At 37.5% G+C, this 22,033-nt stretch overlaps 1 protein-coding gene across 4 annotated transcripts in view; it reads left to right on the forward strand.

Moving 5' to 3' along the window:
* TPPP (tubulin polymerization promoting protein) overlaps positions 1 to 9,390 on the forward strand; it is a 97,218-nt gene extending 87,828 nt beyond the window's left edge. For all 4 annotated transcript variants that reach the window (XM_072924214.1, XM_072924218.1, XM_072924220.1 and 1 more), the window contains 2 exons: positions 8,543 to 8,601; positions 9,154 to 9,390. In XM_072924214.1, coding sequence (XP_072780315.1) covers positions 8,543 to 8,601; positions 9,154 to 9,290 — 196 coding nt within the window. In that variant the 3' untranslated portion in view covers positions 9,291 to 9,390. The remainder of the gene's footprint in view (positions 1 to 8,542; positions 8,602 to 9,153) is intronic.
* The last annotated feature ends 12,643 nt before the right edge of the window (positions 9,391 to 22,033 follow it).

Genomic DNA, 22,033 nt, shown 5'->3' on the forward strand with positions numbered 1-22,033 from the left:
CTGCCATGTTCCTCTATTTTGTTGTGCTGCCTCTAGGCTTTCTGTCCATCCATGTTGCCTTTTCTGTCCTGGTAACGTGTTATAGAAAGTGGTTTTGTGCTGTTTAAACACTGATCTGAAGACTTTTATATGGTTGTGCTGAATTCATAATGAGTTCACAAACCAAACCTCTTGGTGCTTCATCTGCCGTATATGACACTGGATGGAGTCATATTCTGAGAAGCTTGGAGAGAACCTGCATTATTTTAACTGATCTGCAGTTGCATAAGCAGTCACCATTATACAGATGAAGGAATATATGGAATTAAATCTGGTTTTGCCAAATATCTCAGAAGTAGATATTGGATAAGTATTACAGTGATCTGGTGTTTTTATGGAAAGTTTGATGATCTCTTGGTAACTGGGCATTTGCAGTCTCAGTAACACAAACACGAGAATGTCAAACACACTGCATCTCAGAAAGAAATCTCAAGAAATATGCATCTCAAGAAATACAGGGAACTAGAAGACTCTGAAAAACACTGAAGAATCAACCTGAAGCACAAGCAGAGGACAAAATGAATGCATAGGGTCAAATATAGTATATAGAAATTAATACAGTGATATTCAACTTCAGTATAGGAGGGTAGGGAGGTTTAAATAAGTTAACGGCACTACACATTTTTCCAGCCTTTTTTTGTTTCATGGATTAATTGCCTTGCCTACTATCTTGCCTGCATCCTGGTTTCTGTTCAGCTGTATTGCACACAACCTGTTGGCAATTCCCCATTTCTCTAAGCACACACTAGAAGAAACTGTGTCCCACTCTGTCCCAAATCATGATGCTTCATCTCTTCCTTTCTGCCGACTTCGCTCTGAATCTCTGAAAAGAGTGTTGTTCAAGTGACAGTTTTAAAGACAGACTTACAGAGAAGAGTGAGTGATATCTTTGAGAGGATCAAAGAGCACACGTAATTTTCAGCTTTCCACTAATACACTGTCAATATATATCTTTACAATATTCACATGAGCCTCCAGCATATCAGTGGTCATTAATTTCTCTGGCTTGGCAGGGCTACCAGCTTTTACTGTGAAGCTTCATATCACACCTGGGGAGTAGCTATGCATGTGAGGAAGGTAACTTTTTCTCCTTTTTTCCTTATAACCCTAATGCCATGGAAAAAAAAGGGTGGGGAGCAAGAAGGGGTAATGAATGATGATGCAAAGGCCAACAACTTCTTCACATACATACCAAAGTAGTCACTTGAATCCTATAGTGCTATGAAGGCCTACAACAAGATTTTTATGCGATAATTTAGGTTTTTGGTATTGCTATCTGATCAATAAAAGACTTGGCATTTTCATCTTACTGTTTTGGATCACTGATCCCCCTTTTATTCATCATCATAACATATTCAAAGACTCTGAAATAACCTGGAAACATCAACTTTGTTACAAGATCCGTATTACAAACTACGCATCAATGTGCAGAAAAATAACATTAAATGTGATACCACTTGTGAAATCTGATTAAACTGTAATAAACAATACACTGAGCCAAGAAGATATGTAGCATTCCTAAGACATGTCTTCTATGAAAAAATGTATACTGATGAAAAGCTGAAATTAGTATCAGTATGTGAGTACAATATATTCCTCAGTTTTTTATTTTGTCTCATTTTACTGAGTTCTCTGTTCTGACTTACCAGGCTTGCTTTTCTCCTACTCACTTTGCAAGGTTCTTTATTACTTGCTCTCCTGACCTTCTGCAAAACACATCCAGCACTTCTGGAATCTTGGTCTTTCAGTCTTGTGAATGTGGCTCTGTATTACATCTTGGTCTTTCCTATATATCTCATTACTGTAGGTGAATTTTCTATCTGCAAACCAAACACTGGTATACCACAGAGGAAGATTTTTCTCTGATTGTGAACTTTGGGGTATAGAGATTAAAAAATACCTCAAACATTTTGACTATCAATAGACTTCTTTGATTTAGAGAATGCCAGCTCTGTAAAATGATTTGGTTTTGACTGAGTCTGAACCCAGGCTTTGCAGATCATCCTGATTCACAAGTTACTCTCCACTTTGTATATGTTGGCAACAACTGCCCGTGTTCATCATAATTTGCTCCTGACTGCCAGATTTCACTATGAAAGAGAAATAGGGCAATAGAACCAAGTAGGCAAAAAGACCAATAGAAAGGAAACTTTGCTAATGACAGAGGAGCTTCAAGGTTGAATGAATTTGTCCCACTGGGCAGTGGGAGTGTGCACAACAAGCTTTGTACAAACCAAGTCAGACAACAAAAAATGAGTAAAATACATCACAGTGGTCACAGAGATATCACAGTGTCCTGCTGTGGTAAGCATGACATAGACAAGGTGGGTCACTGGTGAGCAGCATCCTGTAATAGGTCATTCTCATGTGGACACTGCAATTGTAAAGGCAAAGTCTGGCTTTGGACCAGTGGACTCCTGAACAGTGATCAGCTGTCCCACTCTCACAGGTATCTCCCACATCCCCAGCAAACATGGATTTGTTTGCTCTGAGTGGAGAGATAGAGAGGAGATAGAAAAATTGTGCTGGCCTTGCCTTGAACTCTCCTTACACCTGCTCAAAACAGGCTTGTAGGAAGCAGAAGTTCTCCTAGGCAAGACCTGGCAAGCTGCCCAGGATGTCAAAATTATTTGCTGTGACCCTGCTCCATTACAACTCCATCAACTCTAGGTCCTGTGCAACTTGCCAGTCTGGATAAATATTTCAGCATCAGTGGCATATTTCTAGTGAACCCTGTGTCTTTGAAGTTGTTGTTGGACTAAAAATATGACACGTCATTGGCTTCTAGACTAGTCCTTTCACACACATTCTACATAGTTGGCTGTCTGATCTTCCTGACACTGGTAATGTCAAATTCCTGAAACACAAAGAGAACTTAAGCTTTGACAGACACCAAGAAGTTATCCACTGCCACAACAGACAGATTTTCCCACCCTAGATAAGTATTTATCTCATGCATACAAGTCTTGATTTCCTGGAAGGAATATTTAGAATACATGTAAACTTGATTAGAATGCACTGTTGTTCTGGAGATGATATATTTCTCTAGGTGTATAAATCCATGCTTTATGTGTAAATCACTTAGCTGCTGAGACAAGCAAGTAAGTTACTACTTCTAAGCAAGAGTAGTTGGCTCCTAGTGGTCAGCTAGCTCCTGTTCCTATTTAAAGCCTCTAAAATCTGTTTACAGAGCTTTTTGTATGAATGCTCCCAATCATTTTCATTAATACATTTTATCCTGATCCCATCTGAGCTTGTTTTACTGTGAGCTTTACACTCACTGTGGAGTATGTGAACAAAGATACTGTTCCAGGGTAGACAGAATTTTTTATTTTCCAAAGATTGGCTGTGTGATAAACATTACTTAGTTTGAACTAAAAAATCTGTCTTAGTGCCAGAATGGTATGACTGCAAAAATGCCATAGAAGTATTTCATTATAGTAATCTGAAAAATTAATTCTGGTCCTTTTTCTTTGCCCTCAAAAAAAAAAAAAAATTCTGTGGCAACTCTGAATAGTTTTATGCTATATGATGGTTTATTCCTAAATGTCACAAATCCAGCAGACAAGGCAGAACGACAGCTTGGCTGAACAGGGATCTTCTCTTGAAAATAAGATGGAAAAGGAAGGTTATGTCCAGTGGAAGCAAGGTCAGGTGACTTGGGAAGAATAACAAACCTATGTTATTTGCCAGCTGTTATATGTGTATATGATAATTCGTGCAAATAAAATTGTCGCATATTCTATAATTTTACAATGTTAGGATATATTCTTATAAGAAGTTCTTAAAAACACACAAGCCAGCGACGGGGATTGCAACACAATGTCAAAACCACCTGGACAAAGGAGGGAGGACTCTATTCACAAGCAATTGAAATTGGCCAGTGTGGTTATGGATCACCCATCAAGGTGGTCCAGGATGATAAATACGCAATAAATATCCGAATTTGAGACAGCCAGAGCCATCAGGGAGATACATTTCAACACCGAATGAATTCCGGGAATGATCATGGGTGCTCATCACTCTCCAGACATGTATTGTTCACAGAGAAAGAAGTCCACATGAATATGTGCAGTCTAAAAAGGAAGAAGAGGGACTCTGCCTCGGGCAAGAAAATTGTATAAAAATCATCCAGACAGGACAGTCAGTGCATAGGAAACCCTCTGCTGCAGCGGTCAAACCTATGTCTCACCCAGCACCGATACACAGGCTCGGCACTGACCCTTTTTGATAGTGGCTTTTTTTTGTTGTTATTCTCTAAATTGATATTTGATACATTTAATAAATTTTCTTAATTAATAAATTGGAGCTTTCATTCATAACATCAGCATAGGGAGAAAAATTATTCATCTGAGGCTCAGTTAGAGATGAAGATGGGAAGCGCTGTGGAGGGGCAATAAAAAGATGTGTTTTTCAAATATGTTAATGGCAAAAGACAGATTGCAGGATAAGACCCATTGCAGGATAAGGATGGTCATCTCACAAACAGAAGGGGACAAACAGAAGTGTTTAATGCATTCTTTGTCTCTGTCTTCAGCATTGGACAGGAGTTGGACTCAATGACCATGATGGTTCCCTTCCAACTCAGCATATTTTGTGATTCTATGATTCTAAGTTTTTCTGTCATTCTGTGTATCCACCTAGCCCCAATGTGTGAAAACATAATGAACAGCTCTATCAGCAAAAAACACTTTACAGTGTTTTTCAGTTTTTCTCTAATATATTTTAAGATGAGGAAAGGGCATGAATATACCAGAGTTCTATGGGGCATAAATATAAAATATTTGCGATCTGTGAGTGATTGTGAGGCAGACAAGGGTCCTGTGATGAATGTAGATATAATCTACTGTTCTCTGCTAGAGCATGTCTCAGTAGATGGAAGCACTCAGTAGTGAACACTATATATGTGTTAATTGTGCTATTTGCTGTCACATAGTTATTTAAAGACCTATTCAGACACGAGTGGGAAGAGTAATTAAGATTGTATTGTTCCTCCTTCATTGTCATGAACTCTGGAGATGCTTGAGGTTGGCCCAGGAAACTGATAATTCCTAAGGCAGAGCAGCTGTTTTGTTCCTACAGTCCTTGCAAATGGATCTAGAGCCTTATCTAATCCTGTTTTTTTCCTTGACCACAGAGAATTCACTTGGGATAGTACCGAGATGAGCATTGTCTTTCAGGACTGTGCCATTCAGGTTGAATGCAGATTCAGCAGGTGTTAAACAAGTGAAAACAGCTCAACTGACAGCTGTTGCAGACTTAATGAAATATCAGGTGGGAAAAAGGAGTGTTTCCCTCAGTTAAAAAATATGTTTCACTAATCAGTTAATATAACTGGGATGGTGCGGTGTTTCGTCAGCAAAGAAACTACTGAGACAAGTTTCAGGCAAATTCTGACTCCTGAAAAATTAGATATGTCAGGTCATGTCATTAACTTGTATCCTTTAAGGAGTTAAGGAAAATTCCTGCTTTTGTTTTTTCCCCAGTAGAGCAAAATGTTATTTTATTTAAAAAGGAAAAAAAAAAAAAAAAAAAGTCGAATTGATGTTCAACTCAACTAGTTAAGTAATTCACTTAGTTTGTTAAATCCAAAAGCAGCCAAGGACTTCTATTTGAGCTATAAATTAGGGCTTTTCTTTAATTGTGAGTTCACAATGCTGCAACACTGATTAGATCTACATTAGGGTTTGAAGACTGTCTCTCTCCATCTCTATGTGGATGTGAAATGTATGATTTTTAGTTTTGTTTAACAAAAGATCTTTCTCTAGCAAAATATTTTTCCGCAAGATCATAATTACAGAAATGCTGAACAAACCTGGTATTGGAGTTTTTCATAAGAACTTGAGACTTTTTTTTCCATCCTTCAACAAGGGGCAAAGTCTTATGAGCATTTCTCCATGTCAGATGTCTGGTTTTGGATCAGAACTTCTTGATTTGGTGCCCTGAGCAGAAGAGATCCAGTGGTCCAGACATCCCTCCTAATAGAAACTTTGGATCCTAACAGAAACATTCCACCCTCAATGAGATTTGATGAATCATGGTGCTGGAAATTTGATGGTCATCTGCAGCTAGAAGGCATGAGATTTGAGAAAGGGGGAACTGATTAACTATCTTTGCTAAATAAGGTTCTTTCCTACTATGCTGTCATCTTATAAAATCAAGTATTTGAGGATTAAATCATTCCCATTTACTAAAAGGCCTCCTAAAAAAAGTATACAATTCAGTTCAATTTAATATATGTTTAGCTAGCTTGAAAAATAATGCATTTTTAAACTTCCACATGAATTGCATTTAATCATTGCCAAGTCTGCACAGACCAGCTCCTGTTGATCTGAGGGTTTCATTGCAAGCTGTATGAATTGTTACAGGGTACTCTCTTGAGACCACAGTATGTTAGCTAAAATATCAACATGAATATGTTCTTAAATTCTATCAGAAATATAATTTACTGATGTCTAGTAAGACAATTGACAGTACATTCAGTGATTCAGACAGTGAAACCTGCTCCAGAGTTTAATACTTTCAAAAAGAAAATACATAAATATTTGTAACAGGAAACTGCTGTTGTGCAAACACTTTTATAACCTCTGCAACAATTAAGAGGTAGGAAGCACTTAGTATTTTACTCACATGTGCACATAGAGACACAGGGATATCCCCTTGTATAAGAGTCCAAAGGTCCTAAGAATTCTTCAAATTTTGGCTCAATTTGTTTCAGATACAAGCTTTGAATACCCCACCTAACTCGCGGGAAATCCTTTCTCTGTGTTTACAGATGGGTTTTTTTATGTTTACATCATCAGCAAACCGAGAACAATGGTGACTTTTTTGTAATTTGTTTTATCTCTTGGAATTGTTAGAGGTCCCACAGCTCTGCTGTCACTAGGTCAGTTAGATAGTTTAGCTTTTCCCCATTGTGTGTACTGTGACAGAGCACCTCTGCTTCCATACTTAAGGTCAGACTTCAAAGGATTCATCCACATCTGAAACCTGGCTGAAGCATTGTATTTTTATAGAAAAAGAAAAAACTATTTCCCGTTCTAGACACAGTTTTTCAACTGATACAACATTACCAGAATAGGCTTGCTCTCCTAAAGTGCATAGTAATGGCAGGGGGATGCAGTTTCACTTGCATTTGGTGACAGGGATTCCTGTCACGTGTCCTGCATTAAGTTAAATGATAGGGATATGCTTCTGCATTGCTTATGACCACAGACAAATCCTGAATGCAGCCATCCCTCCTTAGGACCTCTAAGTTTCATAAGCAATGACTGGGACAGGAGCAGGTCTGGTCTGCTCTCAGCTCAGATTTTGAGGTAGCCAGTGAATTTAGGCAATATTCTTTATGTCAATGTATCTTGATCCAATGGTCTGAGGGCTCAGGGGCAGTACACAGAGAAGGGACTAATAAGGAATGCCAGGGTAGATGGGTGGGGTTACACGCCAATGGGATTATAGGGAGTGGAGACTTTACTAGAACATGAATATGTAAACTGAAAGGGGTCCAGAAAGCCAGTGGTCCAATGGGGAGAACAAAACTCGGACAAATTAACATAGTGCTGCAGAGCACCATGGGGGAAGCTTCTTTCTTCCCCTGAGCTGTGAGGAATGCCCAGAACTTAAGGTGATCTCTCCACAGGGTTGCTGTTGTCTTCTCCCCAGTAGGCTCACAGGCCTTCACAGTCTATACTTCTCATATTTCCACTGGACTGATGGTTCATGTATTTTACCAAAACAAGTAATGTGCTGAGTTAGTGGACTATTAGAACTCCTTTTAAATGCTGTGGCCATCCACTTATCTGCTTTATTTCAATTATGAATAAGTTAATGCTGACTGAATAATTGTTATTACCAATAAATACACATGCAACATGACTTCTCTCACATCTAGTGAGTCCCTGACTTCTTTAGGACTCTATTAAATGCTTGGGTTGTACTGCTTCAGACAGCAAGCAGAGATTAACTTGCAACATGGTGCTTTCCATGGTGTGTTCAATAAATGGCTTGTTATGTGAGCAATAGTCTCCCCAGATAATAGTGCAGTGCAATTCAATCTTACTTGGATAGTAAAGCAGACCCTTCTGTCCAAGCCTGAAACTTTGGACATGTCTCCATCACAGAGGGCAGCTTTACACATAAAGCTGGAGCTAGTTCTGAGTAAGCTGGTGTGTCTACAGAGGGCAGCTCAGTGCCATACAAAAATATAAGCCTTGACTGACATCAGCTCAGACTCCACCCTCTCCCCCTGCTTCACAGTTAGAATAACTGCACAATAACAAAGCTTTACACCGAGATAGCCACAATGCTGACCCCTTGGCCAACTAGCTTTCAGTTAGAATAAATATCTTGGAATAAATATCTGTTCCCTGCGCTGCAGAGGGGTATTCTATACTGCAATGCTTCTATATTGTATCATCTTGGCTTTCTGAGCATATATATCAGAAAGATATGGGATAGAAGTGTAAAACTTCCCTAACTAATCCAAATCTACTTGTACTTTCAGACTTCAAAGATTTCCTGGAATGCATCTCTTAAGGAACATGCTGCTTCATATCAGTGCTGGTAAATAAGTAATTATTCTTCCCCAGAAACTGCATGGACTCAGCTATCACAATCCTGGACGGGCAGAGCTTACCTTAATTTTATTAATGTTGCAACCTGCTCACTATCTTCTCACTGCTCAGCACAGGTCTGTTCTCTGCTCTTTGCCCTGAAAATAGTACAGTAGTTGTGCTATACTCTGACAGATATAGTACTTAAAAGATATAAAGGATTGACCTTGACCTCAAGCCCTTAGAGAGGATTGAGCTTTAAGAAGTTACCAATGGGAAGGTAAAAGAAGAGTTTTATCCTATTATCTTATTTTTGAAAATTCTGTTGTCAATATTTCAGGAGACACACTTATTGAATACCCTATTAACTGTTGTATTTTATGTGCATTTATTTAATAAGCCAAGGGAGCTGATAGGTGCTTTGGTGGTCTTGTGTAACTCTGCTTCTCTGTGTTGAATATTTATTTTGACAGTTTGTCCCATTAGCAATAAAAGCTCTTCCCCTCTGCTTTTCCCCACCTAAGCTCTTTATAATGACTAGAAGTTTTTTCCCATTTTTTAGGAAAAAATTACCAACACAGTACTGGCTTACATGAAGTGCATTCCAAAATAAACTGGCAAGGATCTACTTGCATGCTGTTGACACTTGTTGGGACTAAAACTAAACAAATTCCATCCAAATCTAGACAAGATTTTTAAATGCAAAAACTATGTTGCCAGATGTATGATAGTAAAATCGCCAACAACACAGTGCCTTGCTCCAGTAATAACTTTGTCCACAATAAGAAGTTCAGCAATAGTAAGTTTTCATGGAGATTGTGTGTGTTTATGTGTGTGTCTAAATTGGTGTCACCTTGCAGCTGATATCTCTGTCTCTGTGCTCTCACTTGTGTAGTTGCCTCTTCCCAGCTTTTGGCACTACTTCTTTGATCACATGCTAAGATGACTCAATTCACTGACTGAGCAAAAATATGTATGTTTAGGTTGAATAAGTTCACAATGTAAGCAGACAAGTGCCAGTGTTAACAGAAGGTCAAAACAGTGTGTGATTAGACAAGGAAAACAGAGGAAAGCGAAAGTGGGATCTCTCAAGTGCTAAAAAAAATATTAATTTGGCTCCCTAAAATAACACCCCATATTTAGCTGTACAAGTAGACCTCAAGTACAGTGATGATTCTGCAGAGACAAGAGAGCACTCTCTAATGCACGTTTCTCATTTCTTTAACCTGCATGCTTGAGAATTTATAAAACAAATTTGCAGAATAGCACAATCATTATTAAGAACAGGCCAGTTTGAACTCAGTTCTTCTTCTGGAGGGAAGTTAAACATTAAAATTTCATTTATTATGGTTAAAATCCTGTATTTTCATCTACATCTACTATATATAGCATTGGAAGTATTGCACCCACCAACACCAATTGGTAATGAAAATAGGCATGAATTAAATGGCATTAGGTTGCATATTGCTAAACTCTGTTTCTTTTTTTTTCAGAAAAAAGGAAGAATGTCTGCTGGGGTTCCATTTCTAAAAATTATCTCCAGAACTTCTGTTTTTAATTTTTTTTTTCACAAATCATTTTCATGTCTGAAGTAGAAAAATATGTAGACCTTTCTTTGAGTAGCCCTACCACTGACAGCAGAATAACGATCAGAAAAAGCTGTCTAAATAGAGTGTGACTGTTCACGCAAATCTTGCTCAAATTTTGGCTGTCACACAGCTCATGCTAAGGCCATGATGGGAGCAGTGCCATTACCTCAGAATGAGGGCAACACATAGGCAGGGTATGTGCGGCAGAAATGGATAAAGGTAATTGTGCAGCCACTATCACCCACAGCTTATGATCTCCTGCAGAATCCTTGCATTAGCAGCTTGCTGGAAATTTCCTCAGAATCCAGTAAAAATGCATGGAAATAGACCAGTCTTCCAAACTGGAAAGTATAAATACATCAGTTTACCCCACAAAAATTTGAGGTGGATCCAACAGCAACTGGGCTCCCAAAGTTTTCATGCTTTTTGGTGGGATATAGGGAGTGCCTACATGATAGGGAAGGAAGGATAAGTTTCTCACCATCAGCTAGGTAACTGCTTTCATAGGTGCATGAGTTATGAGTTATGACTTATAGAACATCTGAGTTAGAAACTTCATTAATTAAGTAATGAGTTAGTGAATTCTTGTGTTTGACTATTCTATACAAATGAGATTGAGCCCTTCTGCTCAAGTTTATTAGTTTTCTTTCATTATGAACTTATAAAGTTTGTTTTACAGAGTATGTTTTCCCCTTACATGTGAGAGATCTGGACAGAAAGTGACAGATGAGCTAAGCAGAACTCTGAGACATTTGACCTTACTTTAGAAAAGTCACTGGCAAGAGAGGAAGAGCAGACAGATATTACAGAGGGATGTAAATTTATGTTGAAATGTGCTGAACAGATCTGTTTGAGTCTGACCAAGTCCCATTGTGTACTGGTGTGATCTTGTATCCTGTAGGGCAGATAACCAGGTAAGACTATATGAAACACTGCTCTTTCCATTGATGGAATTACAGATCGAATTCCAATACTTGTAGGTAAATCCCTTTAGGGACAGCATGTCTGGATGTTTGGAAATAAAAGTTTCACAAAGAATTTTTTAAAGTCATCTTTAAAACATGAAGATGCACCTCATCCTAGTCTGATTTCACTTTCTGTGTGAGCCCAGATTCTCAGTATCTTACTGCTTCTGAAGCATAGTCCTTCATGGAGACAACCAGCTTCCCTGCGGTGTGACAATTGTCAGCAATACAACATGTTAATTGTTATAGACAACCTAATGCATACATTCAGCATAAAATACAATATGATATTTCTGATTTTATTCTGTCTTTTTCTCTCTCTGGCCTAACCTCTTCTAATCCAAGCCATTTTTCATAGTATAAGTGTAGCTGTAGGTGCTTCCCGAAAGCAATATATTCTGTCAATCCAGAACACTCAGTGTTGAGTTTTACTTCTTCTTTTTCTTATCCAAGCTCATGTACTTCAGGTAGTTAAACTCAACGCCCCCTTATAGCCTGACAGTGTTTTCACTTATACACCTCTATAAGAGAGAAGCTTTAAAGCAGAACAATAATGGTTGGATTTTGACATCTGTTCATCTCAAGATGGCAAATGAATAGAGAAAATTCTGTCTTGCTGGAATTTGAACAAGGATATGATGATCTACCTAGTGGAAGAATCTTGGTTTCGAGGTTACCAGTCCATTGTGTGCTATCAGATCAGGCAAAGTTTAATCTACTACATCCTGTCATGCACCAAGTCTGGTATGGGGGAATTTAGGTGCTTGTAGAAAGACAAATAAATGGAAGAACATTCCACTCATCCAAATGTACTTTTGGTATTTAGGTTTATACCTGGAGTGAATTAGACACCAAAATAAAGACTATTTTGTACTTTTTTCTGGTCACAGATATGAGCATAATATAACTAGTGCTAGTGAGTCCAGATGAGGGCCATGAAGGTGATCAAAGGGCTGGAATAGCGCTCCTAAAAAGACAGGCAGAGAAAAATGGGGTTGTTCAGCCCTGAGAAAAGAAATCTCCAGAGCGAGCTTCGATCAGCCTTTCATTATGTGAAGGGGGCTACAAGGAAGCTGGAGAGGGACTTTTCCCCCATATTAGAAAGAAATTATTTCCTGTGGGAATCCAGGGCTTCCCTCTGGCTGCCCTGGAGGGTCTGGGACCCTGGCAGGGGGTCAGGAACCCCCCTGTACAGAGCCCTGAGAGACACTGTCTGTGATCTCTGTCCATGGAGAGGAGTTTTCAATCTTACAGGATGAATTACAAGCTCTGAGTGTTTTATATGAGTAATAATTAAGTGTGGCACGGGTGCAAAAGTAAAATTTTAGGATTCTAGATTAGGGGTTCAGAGGGGACAAGATGGAGGAATTAGGTGTGTCTTGTTCTTTTCCTCCTTCTTCATGCCCTCCATGTTTCACTGTAGTGTTGGCATTTTTCTATTGGTTTAGGCTGGGGACACACTGTTCAACGTAGATGATGGATATTGGCACATTATTGTAAATATAGCACACGTAGTTTCTGGTATATAATGTTTGTACCATCCCACTGGTGGCAGAGCCCCACACGCTGCCCTACAGGACAGACCTGCGGCAGGGCAGCAGAACATGTTATAGATAAGCAAGAATAAACAACCTTGAAAAACAGCACAGACGAGTTATGGCTTCTTCTTTGGCAACGGGGCAGAAAGACAGAGACTTTCTACAATCTCAGAATCACCAATACCCACAGATTCCGACAATTTCCTGTGAGGGTGGTGAGGCCCTGGAATTTGTTGCCCAGAGAAGATGTGATTGCCTCATCTTTGGCAGTGTTCAAGGTCAGGTTGGATGGGACTCTGAGCAATCTGGTCTAGTGAAAGGTGTCCCTGCCTGTGGCAAGGGCTTGGAATGAGGTTTAAGGTCCCTTCCAACTGAAACTGTTCTATGATTCTATATTGTACATTAATTACAATAGTAATGTTTTGTGTATGTTTTGCATTCAGAAAAAGGTCATATTCCCATGTTTTACCTGAGAAATTAAAAAGTTTCAGAAGTGGATCAATTAAAGGTGAATTTCTTAAGAATGGTCCCACTCCAGCAATGCCCAGGTTTGTAAGTTCTCCCACTTCAGCTAAGTTGGTAGCTCTTGAAAATAAGTAACAAAAGGTGTCCTTCCTCAATTGTTGTTAATGGAGGTCAGCAGTTTACAAAATTTTTTTTTTAAAAAAACAGATTCTAAATTACCTAGTTATAAAGCCTGTCCTCACCTATTGGTTACAAATCACTTTCATAACTATTATACATATATATGTATAATACAATTGCAGTGCCATAATTGTACTAGTTATCCAGTTGTCATGAAGTCTGTATGACAGGTAAAACAGCAGTTTTAATCAGTCTGAAATTCTATTCCTTTTACAGATTTAGAAGGAAATTAAATTGTAATATCAGACCATATATTTTTCCATTTATTGTTAGGTTAAAACTTTAACACATCCTGCCATATTGTACTTGAGATTTCATGCCTCTGCTGCATTATTTATCTTATCAGCTATTTTCAAGTTTCAAAGGATAAGAACAAGATGAGGAAAAATGAATAGGATCAATAGAAAGAACAAGGAAGATCCAAAACCTTCTGTGTAATTTTAAGAGTGACTGAACAGAGTGTATCTTGAAGGGAGCCACACCTAGGTGAGACAAGAGCAGTATTCCAAAATTTCAGAAACTACTTGGGCTTTAAAAGAATCATAGAATAATTTGGGTTGGAGGTGACCTTGAGAATAACCTAGTTCCATCTACCTGCTATGAACAGGGACACCTTCCACTAACCAGGTTGCCTTGAACGCTTCCAGGGATAAGGTATTTGCAATTTCTCTGGACAATTTTTTCCAGTTCTTAACCACCCTTCACAGCAAAGAATTTCTTCCTAATATCCAATCAAAATCTACAGTTTGGATTCCTTCAGTTCCTTCAGTTCCTTAAGTTCAAAGACATCACCCCATGTCCTGTCATTATCCCCTTGTAAAAAGTCCCTTTCCAGATTTCTTGTAGGCCCCGGTTAGGCATTGGAAGGCTGCCACAAGCTCTCCCCGAAGCCTTCTCTTCTACAGGCTGAATAACTCAAATTTTCTCAGCCTTTTCTCCTTGGAGAGGTGTTCTGTCCCTGTCTTCATGGTCCTCCTCTGGACTCACTCCAATATAACCATGTCTTTTCTGAGGGCCCCAGAACTGAAGACAGTATCCCAAGTGGGCTATCACAAGAAACTAGAAGCAATGATAGTTTTGAATCCCATTGTATTTGGGCCAAATTTTGCCCAGGAACTCATTCTGCAAGTCTCTAAAGGACATGCAGTTCAGGAGAATGAGAAATTCTAAAACTAGTGGCAGGTGTTGAGTTCTATCAAAACTTAGTATAGTAGGAACAAGTCAGAGACACCAGTACTTCAGCTGAGTTTGACCCTGTCAATCAGTAAAACATGATAGAAAGGGAGTCTAAAGTCAGCTTTTTCTTAAAGGAAAAGGGAAATTGATGTGCATCTGTAAGACTTTTTTGCCCTAAAACTTAATAGAATAGTTTTGCTTTCCCTTCTTCAGATAAGTTTAAACCTTAAAGATAATGCAATGGACTACAGCAAAAAAAAAAAAAAAAAAAAAAAAAAAAAAAAAGGAAAGTAATTCACTGTCTGTTGATAAAATAGAAGCATGGTTTTCTTCATGGCAGGAGAATTTTTATGGGTTGATGAGTTTCAAAGTGAACACCAAGCAAAGAACCAACAAAACAAAAATTAAGGCAAATTTCTACAAGCTAAGGTATCTGGATACATTTGGAAAAAAACTTGGTTAAATCAATACTTCTAGGATTCTAACTATTTCATGAGTTCTAGTGGAGTGTGCAACCTTTTATAAACTTTCTCTTTTATTTTTCAGTAATTATATCTTTCTAAAATATTGCAAACTACTTTTTTGACTATTTTTACACATAATAAAATAAAGTCCAATAATAAAATAAATTTCTTTGAGGTTATTTATATGAAACAAATAAAAGGAGCAGAGCAAGTATGCTTTTCTTCCCTCCAAGCCTTTTTTGATCACCCTTTGGATACTGCCTTTGCTGACAGCTAGGTAAAATAAGGAATTACAACTTCAAAGAAACAGTAAATCTAAATTATATAGAAAAGATTAGTAAGTACCATAAGGAAATGCCAGGTCTTGTGGAAAATATCTGTATAAATTCAGTAGAAGATTCAGTTCTCTGGTGACTTATCTGGGCTAGGCACTTGCAAAAGTAATTGTGGAAGGAAGACTGTCTCTAACACAATTCCATTCCTTTCTGTGTGCAAGCAACCTTACATGGCAACATTCAAAACCTTCTCAGAGCATAGGGACAGTCAGAACACGTGGAAGAGAAACAGTCTAGGCCTCCCATCACACATGCTACAAGACGATGGGCAATGCTACTGATTGAGTAGTAAATTATTACCCCCCTGCAGCAATGAGGAAACAATGTATTTAAGTTTAGCCCCTGAGGTGTGGCTCTGGGCCACATTACCTCCTGTGACTCTCACTGGAAGGTTAAGCGCCAACCTTTGCTTAGGGCTGTGCCCAGGGGTATCTTTTGGAAGCAAATTCAGGCTTTTATTTCTGCTCTTAGCTGTATACAATCAGCCAAGAAATGGAGTGGTGGCCCTGTCTTCTGCTCTAAGGGTGCAAAGCAAAGCATGACCAGTATTCAGATATTCCTGAATCAATATTGCAGCATTGTACTAGGTTGTAGGTGAAATGCTGTGACTTCTGGAGCTCTAGTTTTGTAAAGATGCTGATGACATTTTAGTTTCACTGTTTTTTTTTTTTTTGTTTTTGTTTTTTTTTGCTGCTTTGGCCTTCCCAGAGGTGGGCTGAGCTTTGAATATCAAAGAGGCAGATAACTGATATAAAATGATGGTGGTAACCCAGGCTGCAGAAAACATTTCCTTTCTAAGACATATTCTCTATAGGATTCATAAATAAAAGCATAAAGCATTCATGGTTTGGCTGATGGGCTTTCAATTCTGCTCTGCTTCCTGTATGTATGTGGTTGTGGAGGCTAAATGTAATTAAGTATCTTGACTTTTCCAATATTTTCTTAGATTTTAATTTGGCTGCTAATGTAGATGTTGTAGTATATCTTAGTGCCATTGCATAGTACCATTAATTAATACATCACATATGGGGGAAGTAGTTCTAGGAGTTTTTGATTGACTCTCTATGTGGCCAAATAAAGCTGAAAAATAATGTGAATGCATTCTGCCCATGCTATTTGTTGCTTACAGTATTAAGTAATAATTATTTCTTTGCCATAATTTTCTACAAGTTTTCTGTGGAGCATTTCTACATTATAGGAGTTTTACTGTGCAAAAATATGTCTACCTGAAAATAGGAAGCATGTATAGGCATTTGACTTGCTTCAGTATTCATTTTGTCCTGTTCATTCTGTATTTTAAAGCTACTGTATAACTTGGGACAGGCATTAGGGAATCCTGTGTCTTAATATCTGCAGTATCACTGGCAATTTGGATGTCTTAAGCTGATGGTCACTGAAAGCAGTGGAGTTAATACCCTGTATTTTTCACTTTGCACATTTCTACCAGGTGTAGTTGTTAAGGTTTGGGTCATGTAATAAGTATTTTACTTGAGAAGTAGGCTGAAGAGGACTTCACATAATGACATGTCTTCTGATACAAACAATTAAGGAACTTGAAGGATATAAATAGATATAGTCAATATGAAAATTAGCATCCTAGAACTTCCTGAAAGTCGTTATTAAACCTCCACATGTATTACTTCAGTTAGTTTATTCAGAGAGAGATTCCCATGTAGGAGCTAAAGGTCATAAAATGGCCCTTTGCTCCCCCTAGTTAATCATAGGCTATGGCTAATAAGACTCCCTGATTCATTGACAATATTAATATTCCAGTGTCCTGAAATATAGAAGATAATGAAGTGGTAAACAATTTTGCACAGTGGTAGGTGATAATATACAAACGGAGACATGTCCTTAATGGGAATATCCATTTCTTGGTCTTTTACAGCAGCTGGAGAGCAATTTCTTATTATGTTGTTTCACTTTGACGTCAGAATAATTATTGAACAAGTAAGTACCCCCATTTGGAAATGGTCTTTATAGCAAGTCTGCCCAAAAATATAAAAGGGTGAGAGTGAATGACAAATATGTTTATCTTGTGTACCAGTTTGTGCAGATTTGCTGAAATACCAGCAGAAGCCCACAAAAAAAAAAAAAAAAAAAAAAAAAGGAACTGTAAATTGTCTGTTAACAATCCTGTCAGAAGGAAGAATGTGAGTGTACCTACAAAATGGGAGTAATTTTTAGAAGTGACTCACTCCACAAGAGCCTTCCTAACAGATAAATGTGGTTTAACAACAAAGACACTACGGTTTGATGTCCTCCTTTGGGAAGTTACTGACCAGTTACTAATTGGTACAGTAAGAATACATAGCATCTGTCAATCTTTATTCAAGCGTCTGGGTACTAACTTTAAGAAATGAAGTAATGTGCTTTGTCTGGTTTATGTGTACTTCTGTTCCTGTAGAAATAATGTACTAAAGTGTTTTCCTCCTGGGCACAGTATAAAGACAACCATACATGTTCACAAGTAATTCTCACTTGTTTGTTAATGAGTGGTTCACAGGAATAGGATGCATGGGCACTAGAGATTAAATAGAGCATGGGACCCAAATAAATACTCTGCTTGTGCCGGCGTACAGTTCTGTCTGCATTCAACATCGATGGAAGCAAATGCGTTGAGCAGCTCAGTGCAGGGATGCAGTGAGAGTTATTGGTATGTGTAATATGGGTAATTTGCACCTATAGTGTGGTATATATGTAATGTTTTATATTACTAAGAAATATTATCATAAAGCATGCGAGTCTGAGCCAGGGGGTTGCCTCACATATTTTGAAACTACTGCTGGTAAGAAAGAGGAGAACTTCAGTTACAAGCTAATACACGTAGTAGCCTGCCCAGAGATGGTTCATTTCCCAAGGTGATCCTAGGAACTCCCAAGCGATGATCATCTCGACAACTACCCAAGATTGAGATTGTTGGAACCACCAAAGAGATACATCTTAACTCCGAGTTCCCCTAACTCAATCAGGGACGAACATTGCTGTCCAGACACCGTTTTGTTCAACTCAGCGCAGAGAAAAGAGACTCTATGAATATGTGGGACTTTGAATGGAAAGAAAAGCATGATTATAATTGATGCTGTCCTGTTTTTGTTTTGTTTTGTTCTTGTAATTTTTTCTGTCCAAAAAATGTCTACCTGACAAGACCAGGTTGTTGGATAGCTGTATACTCAGATATGCAGTTTGAACTATTCTGGGAGTGGCAGCTAAAAAGAGTTTAAACAACAATGCTTGCCAAACTGTAGTTATTGAATTGTTAAATAATGACACTGTGAACATTTCTGCATCCCTATTTCATAGAGATATCTCATTATTTGTAGGTGATGTGCTGTGGTTTTTCAGTGTGTGAGGAGGTGCAAAAGAATAAGCTCACACCTCAACTTTCCTCAGTAGAGAGGAACATGCAGTGTTCTCTTTTCCTGGGATCTCTTGAGGAAGTTTCATAGACACTTCTCAGTCACTGGTAAATCCCCTTTATACAACTATTAGTAATAAACCTTAGAGTGAAACAAAAAATTTGTCAGAAAATATTGATTTATTGATGAAGAACATCAGTTGGCTTTTCTTCCTTTGGCACTGAAGGTCCTGGGAGTCTAATCTCCCTCTGCACTCTGGGGATCATGAAGTGTTAGTGTAGGTTTATGACCATTTTCATCTTTGTTATTTATAGTTAAATATGACATGGATTATTTTTCGAGAGAAATGCAAAGGTAACCACTAGAGAAAAGCCTTAATTTCTAGATACATTTATGATCCCAAGAAAAAGATTGCCAAAGGCTACAAGCAAAAATACTGCTGTCTGCCTTCACAGAGTTCCAAGTGCAGAATTTGCTTTCCTGCCATGAACTATCAATCTGCTTTCAAATGTATTTTCTATAAGAAGTATTTTGATGGTCATGATAGAATATATGTGTGCATATATGTACAGTATAAAATTAAGTGCACTTTTTCTGAGGAAGTGTCATAAGAGTAAAGTCTGATTTTTCTTTTGATTGGGAGATTTCAATTTCTGCTAAAACATTTCAAATATGCTCAGTAACAATATAGCTTTTGAAAGGGATAACAGGTAGGAGAAAAAAAAGTCCTACAGGTGAACAGATCTTTTTGCTTAGTGTGTATTCCCCACTCTTCTTGATATCTTTGGTGGGGTAGTTACTGTATTCAATTTCCTAAAGCGATATTATTTACAAAGACTCCCAAGAGGGAGAAGAATGACCAAGATTACATTAGGCTTTGTGTTTGATGTATCGGAAGTTACTCAAAGCTGCAAGGAAGAACAACATACAGAAGTGGCTTTGTTGTTGTTGCACTTGTTACCTTGCCAAAATTCGAGTTTACTGAGGACTACGGCTTAGTTTGCAAACTAAAGCAATGTCTTATTTGATCTAAAATAGGATCATATTCTCATCAGTTCAAAAGAAAATACAAGTATTTTTAAAATAACTATGAAAATGCAAAGAGATTTTAGCTTTGCAAATAGTGCTTTCTATTTCAAGTTTTCAACTATACTTAAATTGTAGTGACTTCCAATTTAATACACTTTAAAATATCCAAGTGACATTGTGTTACAGAAACTAGTCAGGGAAAGACATAACTGGGGAACCACTCAGAAAATTATGAAATAAATCTAAACATGTTCTTGACAGGTTTTATGTAATCATTTTGTGGCAACTGAAAAACCACACCCCAAATGAAACAACCCTGCCAAGCATGTAACAGTAATTAGAATTACTTTTAAAATTAGGAAAAGGAGAAGAAAAAGAGAAATTACAATCTTATTTGGAATATTTTGTTCACTATCTTTGACTTCAGTCCATATTCTTCTCATGTAATAAGAGTATCATTGAGATAGCTGAATTATGACAATAGACCACTTAACCCTATTTTTAACATTAAGAGCCATCTCCAGAAATAAATTAATTTTTATTTTGGAATATCATGAGTTTCCCTATGGACTGCCTGTGTCTTTCCATTGATTAGGGAATGCTGAAGTGACTATGGTCTTAACTTTAGTGAGGTATATAACAGAAGGTTAAATTCAATTGTATCCCACTCCAAAATATTGATGTAGTAATTCAGAATGAACCCACACTGAGGAATCTGGGAAGCATGGCAAAATACTTGCATCTAAAGAAAAGGTTCAAAGCATTATATGGTTTAAGAGAAAAGCGAGTAAGAGTGTGTATGCTAAAGACACATGGTAGAATAACACAGGAAACAAGACAGCGGAATCTTTTGTTCTTCCTATCAATAACAGGAACAAGGAAATATTCTGTGAAACTGTAGAATAATAAACTCAAAACTCATGAACAGGAAAAAATCACTCAGTCCATAACTGCAATCCTAATAATTAGAAGTAGGAGCAGCAAAGACATTAGTCAGTTCTTGTAGGCCTGGGTCACATTATTTCAAGCAAATAATAAAATCACTAAATACTCTGCTCTGTAAATATAAATCCTGTTTTTAAAATTTTTTTACAACTCTCCAGGCTTTAATGCCTAATAATTTTATTAAAAATTCATCTTGCTTATGTAAAGTTTAATCATTCAAAATATGGTCTAGACTCAACCCTACTGACGATTTCAATTTTTTTTAAACTGTCTTGCTCATACACTACTGCTCTCTATTTCAGAAACTTTCTGACCTTTCAGTAACCACCCCTATAATGAGAAACTGATACGGTTAAGCTTCTTTTTCTTTTGTTAGATTATTTTCTAGGTCATGAAGCTTCATGTTAAGTGTTACTGATAAGAACCACTGCTAGAGCTAATTGAGATATGAACATAAGAATATAAGAAAGATCACCTGATTCAAACCAATCACCTAGTTCTCTTACAGTAGCAAGTACCTATTGCTTAGTAAGGAGTTCAAGAATGGGATAATTATGCTCCTGGCATTTCTTGTTGGAAGGAAACTGTGTGTTTATTCCTGGAGTTTTGTTTGAATGCTGTTTTCCAATTCCTATTACAATTTTGAGCAGCCAGCAGGTTTTGAAGGTACTTTGATAGTAGTTGACTGGGATTGCCTTCTTTCTCTGTAGTTTGTAGTCTAGAGACTATTTAAAGAATTTTAATTGCGTACTTCCACTGAAATACATTTGGGCCTCTTCCTCTTTCCTCTCTCCCACAGCCTACAAATCATTATAAACATACTTCCATTGATATAACTGAAAAGTAAATATGATTTTAGGAATAGTGCCCCATATTAATACCATCAGATAAATCGTGATAAACCTATTACATATAAAGAGAGCAAATTTTAATCGACCATAATTTATTATTTGAGAGAAAGAAAACACATTTGTTCAAGAGAAAAATAATAAATAGAGATGTTTACTAATGTTTTTTGTAGATTTACAACCATTGATAATCCAGAGTATTCAATCCTATCTAAAGACTGTATATACCAGAATAAATAAAGAGATTATATGACAAACAGTTTCATTCTTCCTTAGATTTGGTGATCTGCCTATAGTAGTCAAGGATGCAGTGCACTTATGCACTGTTTTCTAACTAGTAATTAATCCAAATTAAATAACACATATTCTTTGATGCAGAAGAGAGATACGTTTTTATCTTACACTACTTACATTTTGATATCTGCTTTTTGGTGCCACTAAGGTTCTATATAAGGACTCTACCAAAGGAACACAACATACACATTGGGACATCATAATTTCTCTTAGCAAGTTGAGATGTCTGTTCATGTAGGGCCAGAAAATCAGTGT

Source organism: Taeniopygia guttata, chromosome 2 (assembly GCF_048771995.1).
Source record: "Taeniopygia guttata chromosome 2, bTaeGut7.mat, whole genome shotgun sequence".
Classification (NCBI taxonomy): domain Eukaryota; kingdom Metazoa; phylum Chordata; class Aves; order Passeriformes; family Estrildidae; genus Taeniopygia; species Taeniopygia guttata.